At 56.6% G+C, this 14,307-nt stretch overlaps 1 protein-coding gene across 8 annotated transcripts in view; it reads right to left on the reverse strand.

Annotated features, from left to right (window-relative positions):
* Positions 1–660: 660 nt before the first annotated feature.
* The window catches only part of AGAP1 (ArfGAP with GTPase domain, ankyrin repeat and PH domain 1), a 520,801-nt gene continuing 507,154 nt past the window's right edge, over positions 661–14,307 (reverse strand). For 6 of the 8 annotated variants that reach the window (XM_066233636.1, XM_066233635.1, XM_066233634.1 and 3 more), the window contains 2 exons: positions 5,661–5,916; positions 3,066–3,403 (listed from right to left, as the gene is read on the reverse strand). In XM_066233636.1, the coding sequence (XP_066089733.1) occupies positions 3,200–3,403; positions 5,661–5,916 (460 nt within the window). In that variant the 3' untranslated portion in view covers positions 3,066–3,199. Of the gene's footprint in view, positions 3,404–3,501; positions 3,648–5,660; positions 5,917–14,307 lie in introns of all 8 variants that reach the window. The other 2 variants (XM_066233630.1, XM_066233629.1) reach the window with 1 other exon arrangement.

Here is a 14,307-nt window from a genome sequence, read left to right on the forward strand (position 1 = left end):
GGGTTTTCTGGGCCATGGAGGGCACCCAGCGAGGTCACCTGCGGCCACGGCGACCCTCGGGTGTGACCGCCTGCTCAGGGGCCTTCCCCAGCGGGTGCTGGCTTCTCCTCGGGGGGCGCGTGTTCAATTCTGAATGCGGAGGATAGGCGGGTTCTGCGGCGCTGGCTTCTTAGGTCATCCTCCTCACTTCACAGAACTGGCAAGGAGATAACCCAGGAGGGACGCAGGTCCCTTCCAACCCGGTCATTTCTGACGCTGGCCTGGGGTCCTGGCTCCCCCAGCCTCGGCGACCGAGAGGCTTTCAGATGGGAACGAGAGCGTGGTCAGCACAGGACTCCTGACTGGATGCTGAGACATAAGCCCATTAGCTGCCGGTCACCTTGACTTGCAAATAAAACCCTGGCAACTCACTAACGACTTCCCTCTGTCACCGAAACTCAAGGAAGCAGGCTGTGTCCTGGAGCCGCACCCTCGCTAGAAAAGAGCAGGAGGGGCCGAGCTTTCTAAGGGCGGGTGCGTGTGTGTGCATGTGTGTGCATGTGTGTCAGGGACCAGCTGGTGCTGGGGGGGAAGGGGAAAAAATCAATCTAGCACTTGGGTTGTGAAAAGCTGTGAGGATAACAGGACAAAACAAAATAAACAAAACAAAAAAAAAACAAGTCATTTGGGAAAAATATTATATTATAAACACATATAATAATATGTACAGACTCATATACACCCCAAAGGGAAGCCTCACAAGGAATCCCGTTTCTTTGCGAGAGAAGGCTCCGCGAGGAGAAAGCATTCCTTAGAGTGGGAACTCACTACAGTGAAATAATTTAAGAACCTCATTTATAGTCTTATCATCTGTGCTCACTACGTGAAGTCTCAGGCGAAAGGCGGCGTGGGGGCCCGCGTGAGTTAGCTGGGTTAGGAGTTAGTGCTTCTTCAAAAATCGGCGAGGGTCTTTCTTTCCTCTTCACATTGAAAATAACGGGCAGGGTGAGGACACAGAACGCAAACCCCGGCGGGAAGCAGGGGGTGGTGTCGGGGGATAGGGATCGCGGACCTGCAGTCTGGTCTGCGCCTGGCGTTTCTGGAAACCGCCACGTGCCACGGAGCTGAGTGAAGGCTGGCCACGCCCACGAAACACTGACCTACCTAGACATCCTGTGTCAAGCTTTATTTTTTTCTCCACCTACTTTAATGAAAAAAAAAAAAATTAAAAAAAGTGAAAGAGGAAAAACCCTTACAAAATAGAAGGTTTAATTAATATGTGGGAGGAAGAAACTTCCCGAGGCTGCCGGGTGAACACGGCCCTGTGTTCTAGTGCCATGTCCGTTCGTCCTGTCAACCTTCCATGTGACAACCCTCGTCCCCTGCAGCACAGGACTCTGGACACAGTCACCCCCTTTCCCTTTTCAACCGCGGGGGTCTGGATGGGGTTTACTACGTCTGGCCACCACGCGGGAGGGAGGCTCAAGTCTGAAGCAGCCAGTTATCATGGTGACCATCAGGTGACCTACGACAATGGGTGGCCTGGCCACTCAAGTAGAAGTCTTAGGGAGTCTCGTGGGTCAGCCTGTGCCACGGAACCGTTTGGCGGCGGTCACAATCGACCACTGGACAAGCCCCGGGTATTATGGCATTTAGAAAATCACCCCACCCCCACACCTTGCCGGCGCCCCACCCACGGGGCGGGCAAAAGCAGTATCAAACCGCGGTCACGCTTGTCCATCATGTGGACGCACATGCCCCTCCCCCTCTAGTACGCTTGGGTCTTTCTTTTTCTCTTTTATCCTCTCTTGATTTTAATAAGCAAGCTGGGCTAACCCCTCACTCCGCGGTGCCCCCTTTAAAAGCTGTTGATCACGCTGACGGGCGTGTGGACCACCGCAAACACCCCTCCTTCCGCGTAGGGATCTGTCACCCTCTCTTCTCAACTACTTTGCCCATCATCAGCTCGCAAATCCAGTTCCGTTTTTAAATTAACAGAGGTGCCATCCGCCTGTACAGAGATCAATGCATATTTATGAACTTCTTTTATTCAAATGGATTTCCACACATCTGATCTGCAGACATCACAACACAGAAGCCTGTGTGTGCGGCTTGGGCAACGTGGCCCAGGAGTGTCTGAGAGACCCAAGACGTCCACCTCCGGGAAAAAGGACACAAAACATCTCTCCTTCAGTTTTTTTTTGTTTTGGAGGGGGGGGGGGAGGAACCACCTCTGCATTTCCTCGGCTTCCCCAATGCGCCCACCATGTCACGTCCCTGCCAGCTGAATGCGTGACTTCCTTTTGGACTTCCAGAGTTTATGATTTTTTTATTTATTCCCCCCCACACCCCGTTTTGTGTTTGTGCCAAGGAGACCGCAGTTGACTACTCCCCGGCAACGGATCTCCTCTCTTTGGACTGAAAAATTAAACAGATACTAAATTATGACAGTGAATTTAGAAAGGAGGGCTCCAAGGGCTCGGAAGAACATGCCTGGGATAATATGATGCTTCTGAGAGGATTGCAGTCACATCGCGGCGGGCACCGGAGCGTGCTGCGTAACTGCCTCCTCGGCTAATATGCTTTCTTCCCGGTGATGACTAATCATGTTCTATTAAACAGCGGTAATGCTGCAAAGAACTCAACTATACAAGTGTAATGAAGCCAGCATTCTCCCGGGACAGATTAGCTACAACTGATTTGACACATACCATCATAGGGGCTTCAAACCTGACAAACTCGGCTTGCTTCTGATTTATGCCGTCAAGCTCCTCGGAGGAGCGAGGAGATGGATGCAAGTGTTCCGTGTGGTAGAGGTGAAATGGACTGATGTGCTTAACTGCCAAGTTCAGGAGAGCGCCCCTCTCCCTGCCGCCACCGCCCCTCCCCCTCTAGTCCACCCCTGTCCCCTTGTGCCGTGTTCGTCTGCAGGTCTCCAGTACCGGGGTCCCGCGCGCCGTGTGCTATCGTCAACCAACCGAGGCCCGACGGTCGCTCCTGTTTGTCGACAGGAGGGGGGGAGGGTCGATGGGAACGACTGACCGATCCTGCAGCCCCCACCCCCAACCCCGGGGCCTCGTCTTCGTCTTTGCCCCCCCCTGTGAGGACTGTCCAGGTTCTGTGACTTCGCTGTGGGTGAGGGAGGGAGGGCAGGCAGGTGGCAGGTGACCACCGGGAAGAGGGAGGGGCGTGTGGGCAGGGAAGGGGGCGCCGACGCCCCTCAGATGATGGTGGGCACCCGCACGCTGCCGCTGTTCCGGTTACTGCTCTTCCGGGACAGGTTGGGGGTGGCCATGAGCACGAAGCGCTCGTCGGGGCAGCCGTACTGCAGCAGGACCTCGATGCACTCCTGGCTGGAGGCCTGCCGGGCGTAGGCCAGCGCCGTGTTCCCGTGGGCGTCGCGGGCCATGACGTCCACCCCGTACTGCGGAGGCAACAGAGCCAGGTTAGTGTCCCCAGGGAGGAGACGGGAGGCCAGGGGAGGGGGGAGGGGAGCAGGGCGGCCACGGGGATGGGGACCACCTGTCTGGTCCGGTGTTGGAGGCACAACCTGGTCCCCGGATGTGTGTTATGAAGGCAAGACTTGCGCGTTTCAAATAAAGCCCATCCTCGGGGCAGCAGGAGTGGACCGCCGGTGACCCCAGAGGTGCCGTTTCTACTTTGACCTTCTGGTGGTAATCACACAAGACATGGTCACTTTTTTTGATGTCAGAGACAATTTGTTTTCACTGTAGGACACACATAGCTAATCGATAAGAGCAAAAGGAAAAAAAATCTATAATCTTTATTCACAGATGATCCTGGTTAACAGTTTGGTGTATTTCCCACGAATGGTTTCCTTTGAGCCTAAATGCCTAATTGAGATAAAACTTCCACAAATAATGTGTATTTTCTTTCTTTCTTTCTTTCTTTCTTTCTTTCTTTCTCTCTCTCTCTATCTCTCTCTCTCACTTTCTCTTTTCTCTCTTCCTTTTTTACTGAACACTGTAATGGGATCATTTTCTCAGTCACTAAAAATTATGCAAAAGCATGACACGTAACAACAGCCTTCTAGTATTCCTCCCCGTGAATGCAGTTCAGGGACTCTGTCCACAGCAGCTGTGCGTCTTGTGTACCAAATATCATCGGCATAAACAGCGAGCGGTGTGAAGCACACTCTCGCACCGACTGTCCCCCCAGACCTCTGATTGGAGGGAGGGGAGAGGGGTGAAGACACGAGGCGAGATGCCCCAACACTCCCGAGGCCCCTGCTCTTGGAAGAGGGTGGGTTGACCTCCACTCCCACCATGGGGCTCGGGAATCTTGCCACGCTCTTGTCAGCATGGAGCGTTGCTAGGAAGGTGCTTTTGGCCAGTTCGAGAGAAGGATGGCACACCACTTGTTATGGAACTCTGTGCTCCGCCCCCCCCCCCAGTCCATATGGTGGAGTCCTAAACCCCAGTGCTTCAGAATATGACTGTATTTGGAGACAGGGCCTTCAGAGAGGCAATTAAGGTTAACCGAGGTCATAGGGGTGGGGCCCTAAGCCGGCAGGACTGGTGTCCTGAGAGGAGAGAGACCAGGGACACACACACAGAGGAGAGGCCATGTCAGCGTGCGGGGGGAGACGGCTATCTGCAAGCCAGGCGGGGTGGCCTTGGCAGGCTCCGCCCTTGCCCTCACCTGACCTCAGACATTGGGCTTCCAGGACTGGGAGAGGGTGAGTTTCTGTTCTCTAAGCCCCCCCAGTCTGTGGTATTTTGTTAGGGCAGCCCGAGCGGACTAACACACAGTTGTTAACGTGAAGCTGAACGTTCAAGGGGTCTTGGTGTCTGGGCATCTGATCCGCCCACCGCACCCGTCAAAAAAGTCGGGTAGAAATATGTAGAAAAGTGGAATTATCCTCAGCTGTGTCAGACCCACCTCCGGCCCTGGGGGTAGAGACAGCAGAGCCCCGAGCAGGGTGACCCACTTCTGGGCGGTGTCCTCCGCTGGGGAGCACACACCATCCTTCCATACCCAGGGACCCTCTTGGCGGGCGGCTTTCTGCTCTCCTTTCAAACAAGGCCTTTGGGGAGACCCGCCAGGGGCAGGTGCCTTTTCTCACAGTCACGTTCTCCTGTATCCCCCATCCCCATTCCAGCTTCATGACAGATACCTCAGTGGGAATGAAAAAAATAATTTTCCCCAGTAAAAATCAATCAGAATAGCCCAAAGTTCTTTGACACACTCTGATCGTATCAAATCTCAGAGTTGAGGGTCTCATATTTTTGTGTTACGTGAATGAAAAACCCCAAGGTTCAGTGATGGGAAAACCATATAAACCGTTCAATTATTATCTTCCCTGTCCATCCCCACTGCCACTCCCCCCAAAATAGAGAATTTTTTGTGAACAAACAAGGGAGACCCCACCAATCAAGCTAGACCCCACGGGGCACCCTAAAGAGAACTGCAGAAACCCCAGCAGACGCGGTACACAGAGGACCGCAGTCCCCACGTGAGGACGGCCCGCCCCACGGACCTGGTTCCTGCCTTTCATGGGCCCTTCGGGCGGAGGCCTCACCCAGGTGCCGCCCCACCGAGTCCCAGGTTCCCCGTTCCTACTGCCTCTGCGTTCAGGCTGGCTGGTGCCCACCATGCCTACGGAGCCTCTGCCCCCTGCTCCCCACCGCCACCGCCGGCCGGGCGCTCGGGCCACCTACCCAGATCAAGAGCTGGGCCAGGACCACGTTGCCCTTCCGGCAGGCCAGGTGCAGCGCCGTGCGGCCGTCCCCTTCCCCGCAGGTCTCGTTCACCTCGTCCCGGGAGCCGTGCGCCAGCAGCAGGATGACCGCCCGCAGGTCCTCGTCGGCGGTGGCCCGCAGCAGGTGCTGGCCCAGGGACAGCTCGGTGCAGGGCAGCGGGGCCAGGAAGAGCTTCTGCTCGTACTTGGCCCGGATCCACCGTTCCTTCTCCTCCCTGCAAGAGGCAGAGGGTGCGGTCAGTCAGGCAGGACACCCGCGGCCGCCACCCCTCCGTCCCGGCACCTTCCTTACCAGGAAGCACCGAGGGGGAAGGCAAACAGCAGGGGACAAATGTCTTCACCAATGCAGGGGGAGGGCCCTGGGGAGAGGTTTGCCCACGGTTCACAAAGTGGGGTTCCCCACGGGCAGCACCGGCACCCTGGGGAGAGGTCTGCCCACGGTTCACAAAGTGGGGTTCCCCACGGGCAGCATTGGCACCCTGGGGAGAGGTCTGCCCACGGTTCACAAAGTGGGGTTCCCACGGGCAGCGTCGGCACCCTGGGGAGAGGTCTGCCCACGGTTCACAAAGTGGGGTTCCCACGGGCAGCACCGGCACCCTGGGGAGAGGTTTCCCACGGTTCACAAAGTGGGGTTCCCACGGGCAGCGTCGGCACCCTGGGGAGAGGTCTGCCCACGGTTCACAAAGTGGGGTTCCCACGGGCAGCACCGGCACCCTGGGGAGAGGTCTGCCCACGGTTCACAAAGTGGGGTTCCCACGGGCAGCACCGGCACCCTGGGGAGCCTGCTAGCGATGCAGATTCTCAGGTCCCTGGATCAGAGCCTCCGGGGAGGTCAAGGAGAGGCTCTCAAACCGGAGGTGCGAGAACCCCAGAGGCCACGGCTCTGACCCTCACTTAGTTTCCTCCGGTCTCAGCACAGAGCTGTGGCCCGGGAGACCCCCTGCTCCAGCCTGGGACCCATCGGCCACAACGCAGGATGGACACCACAGGCCCTAAGGCCGGTTCTACCACAAGGACGACTGTGAGTCAGGACCGAAGACCCTGGGCTGGCGCTGGGGCAGGGTGGGCTCCCCGACCTGGGTGTGGGAACTCCCCAGGGCTTTAACCACTCTGAGTGCAGAAAATACCACTCGAGTCCCTCCTGTGAGGGGCAGAGACTCGAACGGGCAGGTTTAGAGAGGAGACGCAGCTGCTCCTGGTGGCCCAGCACAGCTCGGTCATCTCTCCAGACACGTGGGGAAGGATGACATGGAGAATGTCCAGACTTCTTAGACCAGTGGTCCCCAACCACTCGGCCGCGGACCGGTACCGGTCCATGGGCCATTTGGTACCGGTCCGCAGAGAAAGAATAAATAACTTACATTATTTCAGTTTTACTTATATTTAATTCTGAACGATGTTTTATTTTTTAAAAAATGACCAGATTCCCTGTTACATCTAAGACTCACTCTTGACGCTCGTCTCATAAGTTCGACAATTATATTTAAAAATACCACAGTTTTTACGCCGGTCGCATAATTTTATTTTGTGCATTTATCCGTCCCACCCTAAAGGCTGGTCCGTGAAAATAAAGGTTGGGACCACTGCCTTTGATGAGCAAAAAAAAAAAGAAAAAAGGCTGAGTTTTCTGAGGGACAGTGTGTAGAGCTCAGATAGCCAGCCGGAGTCAGCCCGGCCGGGGGCCCAGAGCCGAGGATGAAGTCAGGGAAGGAGGTGGAGGAGAGGGAGCAGGCAGCGGGGCCTCCTCCCCCACAGCATGGCCTGCTGAGAGCCAGCCCGCGCCAGAAACAGGGTGGGTACAATGACCCATCCGCCCCCACCACTCCAAAGGGGACAGAACACTGCCGGTGACACCTGGGAGGAGGGCCGGGAGGGAGCGGGGAGGGAACGGAAGGGGCAGGATGAAAAGAAAGCAAGCAACAGCAGAAGGTGTGTTTGCACTGACCCGCAGGACCGGCCCCCGGCCCCCAGCCCCCCGGCCCCCAGCCCCCCAGCCCCCCGCCTCCGCCACTAGCTCCTGCACTCCGTGGCTACTCACAGTGCGGTCTGGTTTTATTCTCTCAAAAAAGCATGCGAGAGACACTGAACATACCTCAGCAACCCTCAAAAACTTTGCAGCATTAAATTAAAACCACAATGAGATACCACCTCACACCAGTCAGAATGGCGCTTATCAACAAAACAACACAGAATAAGTGCTGGCGAGGATGTGGAGAAAAGGGAACCCTCCTGCACTGCTGGTGGGAATGCAGACTGGTGCAGCCACTGTGGAAAACAGTATGGAGATTCCTCAAAAATCTGAAAATCGAACTGCCTTTTGACCTAGCTATCCCACTTTTAGGAATATACCCCAAGGACACCATAGAACGGCTCGAAAAGGAGAAATGCACCCGCATGTTTGTGGCAGCATTGTTCACAATAGCGAAGATCTGGAAACAGCCCAAGTGTCCGTCAGAGGACGAGTGGATTAAAAAGCTTTGGTACATATACACTATGGAATACTACTCAGCCATAAGAAATGATGACATCGGATCATTTACAATAACATGGATGGACCTTGACAACATTATACGGAGTGAAATAAGTAAATCAGAAAAAAAAAAAAAAGATGAATCCATACATAGAAGGGACATAAAACTGAGACTCAGAGACATGAACAAGAATGTGATGGCAACAGGGGCGGGAGGTTGGGGGAGGGGGGAGGGGGTGAAGAAGGAGAGAGGGGTTAGGGGAGGGGAGGGGCACAAAGAAAACCAGAAAAAGGTGACAGAAGACAATTTAACTTTGGGGGAGGGGTATACAGCACAATCAAATGTCAAAATAATCTAGAGATATTTTCTCTCAACATATGTACCCTGATTTATCAATGTCACTGCATTAAATTTAATAAAAAAAAACAAAAAAAAACTTTGCAGCATTGCTAGGAGGAAAAAAAAAAAAGAGGGCAGGAGAATGCCGTAGACGGACAGACGTACGGGACAGACGCACGCACGCACGACAGACGTACGGGACAGACAGACGCATGCACGACGGACATACGGGACAGACGCACGCAGGCACGACAGACGTACGGGACAGACGCACGCACGCACGACAGACGTACGGGACAGACGCACGCACGCACGACAGACGTACGGGACAGACGCACGCACGCACGACAGACGTACGGGACAGACGCACGCAGGCACGCAGCTCTCGAACTGGGAGGGCCAGGGGGACAGGGGAGGGGCGCTACCGCGAAGGGTGCTGTGGGTGTGGGGTGACGAGAGGAGGAGGGGAAGCCCTACAGATAAGGGGGACTGTGATTACCCACGGGGGCTTACACTGCGCCCTGCCCCACAACCGTCCCCTCCCTCCGCAACCCAGCCTTTTCTCCCGGGAACAACCGGGGTCCACAGCTACCAATGACCACAGAGAAATCACTGGGGGCGGGGGGGGGGGGCTGCCGCAATCCTCTCGAGAAAGAAAACTCATTACCCGTGACATTCTTCTTCCCAAGTACAGAAGAAAGGCCTTGTTTACACCCTTCCTCTGTGTTGACACTGCTCCCGGCCATCCAGTGTCTGCTGCGTCCTAATCTGTTTTTAAATACTTAGGCAAACAGATTCTTCCAGGGCTAAATCTGGATTAGTTTTGCTTCGCTTCCTGGTCCATGCGAGTGACCCCGGGGTGACCCCCTGACCCTTTTCATGCGGAGGAGATCTCCAGGCCAAACACGGGGCTGCAGCTGAGGGGCCATCCCCCCACCCCCACCAACCCCCGCATCTGCAAACGCGGTTCCAATGGGGACCGACGAGAGAGACGCAGGGACGAGGCACAGAGACCAGGATACAGGACACGTCTGGGCAGCAGCCGCCGCGGCGGAAGTCGGTGACCCCACCACACCGTGTCCACGCCCCTGGAAAGCCGTATGTGGAGACTATGAAACATACGTGGATGCCTCTTGCAAATCGCCGCGGAGCAAGAGCGAGGCGAGGAGGGACAATGGTGGAGGATGTGTCTGCGTCTCCCATGTTCCAATTTGCTAGCTCTTCTTTTTTTTGGGGGGGGAGGGAGTCGGCATGAAAATCAGAACTGTTTTATTCTGCTCGGGTTGGTTTTAATCCGCATTGCCAAGTCACCCAGGGACGAACCGGAGAGGTGAACGCAGGAACCCCCGCCCTGACTGCCATCATTCCATTTTCTCCGTGACAGGCGAGGACCCCCCAAAGAACAAGGGCGAGCCCGACAGCTTCTGAATCCTCTCCTGTTGTTATGGGGCGGGGGGGGGCGTGCCAAGTGGTGGTGTCTGCCCTCGAGTCTGGTCACCCCACCAACGTGCACCTGAAGTCACTGAACTCAACCACCCAGTCGGAATGTTTATCCGGTTCCAACCGGGCTCTGCTTCTAAGAGTCAGTGTTGAAGAGCCAGTCCAGGTCCGGTGGGGGCTGAAAACGCTTGCTCTTTGGGGCGCCTCCTCAGGGAAAGACTCTCGTATCCCGCTATGAGGTTGGGGCCAGGGTGTCGGGCGAGGCCGCACGGCTGGCCCACCTGAGACCGACCCTCCAGGACCCGGAGCGGGTGAGTGTTACTGATGAGGGCTTTAGCATCTCCGACCACAACCATGGAAACCAGGCCCGACACTCGGCGTGTCTGAGGATCCTGCAAGGGCACAGAACAGGTGCAGAGCCACCTCTCGTCCCCTGGGGTGCAGAGGGGCCTGAGACACTTGGCCGGTCAACAGAATGACCCTGGCTGTGAGGGGCTCGGTGCTGAGACCCGCCAGCCCTTGTCCACAGCCTTGAGATCTCGCGTCTTCTCGGAAGTGTGCTCTGAGTTGTGTACCCGCCCAGTTCATAGGCAGACTCCCAGACCCCCCAGCCATCATGTTTGGAGCGTGTAGAAGGTAATTAAGACAAAATGAAGTCGTGAACATAGGACCCAATCCAAGGGGACTTATGTTTTATCAGAGATACCAGAGACCCCCCCCCTTGCTCTCGCTCTGCACACAGAGGAGAGACCACCGCTGAGACCACGGCGAGGAGTCGCCCTTCTGCACGCCAGGAAGAGGCCTCGCCACGGCCAACCCTGCCGACACCCTGACCTTGGACTTCCAGCCTCCACAGCCGTCCTCTGTCATTCCCGTTGGGTTTCTGTGCCAGGGGTTCGCCCGTGACCTGTGGGCATGCTGACAGTGCCGCCTTTCAGCCTAGAACCAAATAGTCCGTCTCAAGCCAGTCACCCCAGGTGACCGTGACGCCGAAGCACAGACACGGTAACGGTCACCCTGACGTCCCAGTCTCACTTCTGGGCCTGCCTGTCCTGGCTCACTTTCATCCCCTCCCCAAGGAAGGCCAGTTCAAGAGCAGAGGAGCCGGCAGTACATCACCTCCCCTCGCTCCAATCCCCTGGAGGCCCGCTGCTCACGGCCCCTGTTAGCTAATGAGCTAAAAAATGAATTATTGGCACGGCCGGCCGTCAGCGGGAAGGAGGAGGCTGGCTCCTCATCTGAGCCCCTTGCTGACACACCTTTAAATAAATCAACTGCAGGGGGAGCGAGAGAAAACGAGAGAACAGGCAACTCCTTGGAAGACAGACACTGACCCAATCCCCCCAAATAAAGACGCGCGGGAGGCACCACAGCCAGTATCATCTTCTCTTCCTGCCGAGGATGGGGCCCCTTTTGCGGGTGGCCATCTCCCCCTGGGGCCCCGTCCGGGAGACTACGTGGTGTGTGAGCCACAGGCGGACACAAAATTTGGGGATGGGGTGGGGTGGGGGCACAGACTGCACTCTGATCCCGCAGCCTGACAGACAAGGCTTTGCCACACTTGACCTTGAGGGTGATGACATGGTCAAGGCTCCATGTGTCCCCCAAGGATGATCGCTGGGACACGTCCCACCTCCAGCCTGCAGGTTTAGTCCCTGGCAAACGGAGTCACCTGCCGGCACCAGAAAATACCGCGTGGGCCAGCTGCTGAGGTCCCGTCTCCGTGCCACAAGAGCACTGCTGTGACCATGCTGAGCGTGACCACGAGGAGGACAGTAACTGCTTTACTGACAGCTCCTGACAACGTCGTGCTCTTCAAGGGACCCTGGAGCACCTTACGTGTTTTCACAGATAAGCTACATATCAAGTACTGAGCAAGAGGCTCACCTGTGGCCATACTTTGAGAAACCATGACAAGAAGGAAAGTCTTCGGGAAAAGAAGAGATGGGCTGACGTCGTTCCAAGTTTCAGGGGAGGGGAAAGGGAGGAGAGCTTAGAATCGACAGACGGACATGGCTCTTCCTTTCTGGAACCAGGGCAGGGGCACCCCTGACCCGGCAGGACAGGGCTGGGAGTCGGAGGCAGGCTCCCCGGCTGGCTCTAGCTTTGGAGATACACTTGGGACTTCGCTGTGGCCAGACAGTGGCTGGGCCACCGCTCTTCTCTCTGCAGAAGGGACTCTGAGCTCCCTTCAACCTGCACGGGACAGGTGGGAGTGGGGTGAGGGTAGTAGGGGTGTGTGTGGGGGACAGCACAGGGCGTTCTGGCCTTGCCTGCCTGAGCGTACGCTGACTCTGCTCTGTCCTGCCCACTGCGGGGCCAACAGCTCCCAGGACAATGAGTATCAACCAGGTGGTGCGCGACGGCCAGGAGGCTGACTCAGCGGACCGAGAATCAAGGTTAGAGCAGAAAAGGTCAGGAAGGCGGTGGGACCAGGGACAGACACCTACAAGGAAGTGTCTAAGGTGAGGGTCTTGGGGAAGGAAGGCTTTGTCCCAATGTCTGTGGTGGGGACCCAGAGATGACCGGTCAGCAGGTGTTGGCCACACTGCGCTCTGTCTCTGGTCAGGAGATTCAGTCCCAGGGCAGGGCCAACGTGCCCGGGGCTGGTGAACCCCCACTGTCCTTGGCTCTAGAGACACCGAGGGTCACTGATGAGCCCGAAGAGGTCTCAGGGACGCATCTGGAAGCCAAGCATGCCACCAGGGCACATGACATTGCTGGTGACCGTGGTGACAAAGGTAGCAGCCACCTGTGAGGGTTCATCTGTCGCGTGAAATGGAAGGGGTGTCAGGGGGAGGGTTGGTGTCCCCAGCACATCACGCTGCCTGATGCGAGAGCTGGTCTCCACTCTCCCCCGTGAGTATAAACACTGTGGTCTGTGCCACCCACATGTGAATTTATTATTAGGACGTTGCCCTTGACAATGTCTGCTGTTTTAGAATGGACTATGAGCCCTTCTCATCTCTCTACCTGTGTCTACAATTCTCATGAGCCTAGTCTTGGGTTTTCAGGCGACCGACCCACGGACATGTGTTCACATACAAGTCGAGTCACTGCTGAAATGGCGGCAGAGGACCTTCATCAGGGGCAGTGAGTGGGTGAGTACTCCGTACAGGTGTGGACAATGCCTGGTGGCGGGGGGGGGGGTCCTGTTCAGAAGACCCTTTGGAAAGCTGACGAGCTGAGGGAGAATCACACGGAGACCCAGGCCATGTCCTCAGAGCGACGGTGTCCTGTGGCAGTGCCAGTCTCTGTGACTCACACACTTCCGGGCTGCAGGGACGCGGTCACACTTCACTGCCATCAGCTGCGTCCCGGGCCTGGCACGGAGGGCTCCTTACATTGCCAAGGGGTGACGAGGTGGATGGCTCGGATTCCCAGAAAAGTTCCTGAGAAATCGCCACAAAGCTCCTGCCCACGGCTTTCGACACCGCTTGGTGGAGCTTGGGGGGAACGAGTCATCGGGGACACAGACACGGGAGGAGCAGTGACCAGACACCCCACCAGGCCCCGGGAGGCCCGAGGACCCCCCCCCCCCCCCGGTCTGCACCGACCAGGCTTCTAGATGCTTCTACAAAACACTGAGCGGCGTGGGCCCTTCCCAAGAGCTGCTCCGTGTCAGGTCCAGTGTGTTCATTTTTACAGGGACCCCTCCCCCTCCCCCCAAACGTTAAAAGGGCAATGACTTTTTTTTGGGGGGGTGTGCAGGTCACCTGTCACACTGTGCCTTTTGGAAACTCCCTTCCCCATCCCCCAGCCATGGGGTGGGGAGAGGATCTGTCAACACCGTGACTTTAAAGGCCACGCTGGACAGAGGATGGGGGGGAGGGACACAGGACGAGAAACTGGAGGAGCCGGGGTGGTGGACACGGGAGGGCAGGGGAGGGAAGAAAGGGCTGGCTAGCAGCAAGGAATTTCCAAAGTGTCTTTCTGCCTCCAGCAAAACAGGAACTGGGAGGGGAGGCATGGAAGAGGGCGCAGGAACAATGTGTTAGGAAAACAGGAGCTTCCTCTCCGCGGGGAGGGGGGACACCCGCCCGGGGAGCCCGCGCGGGGCGTTCGCGGTCCCGGGCACGCATGCCTTCTCCCCGGGCTGCGTTGCTAAGGGGGTGGGTCTCGGGGACAGGGCCCCGGACGGAGGACAGAGGACGGCCAACAAAGCCTGGTGGATATGTATTTTTTAATTACCCAAAGCTTTTAAGAAACTGGCCACTGTAAATCCCGCACGCAGGGAGGGGAATAGGAGGGGACAGACAAGGATTTATGCTCCTGGGGCAGAGACAAAATAAATATCCCTCCTGACTTCCGATCGATATTATGACTGTTTTTTTTTTTTTTTTTTTGCCAACCTGC

Source organism: Saccopteryx bilineata, chromosome 5 (assembly GCF_036850765.1).
Source record: "Saccopteryx bilineata isolate mSacBil1 chromosome 5, mSacBil1_pri_phased_curated, whole genome shotgun sequence".
Lineage (NCBI taxonomy): Eukaryota > Metazoa > Chordata > Mammalia > Chiroptera > Emballonuridae > Saccopteryx > Saccopteryx bilineata.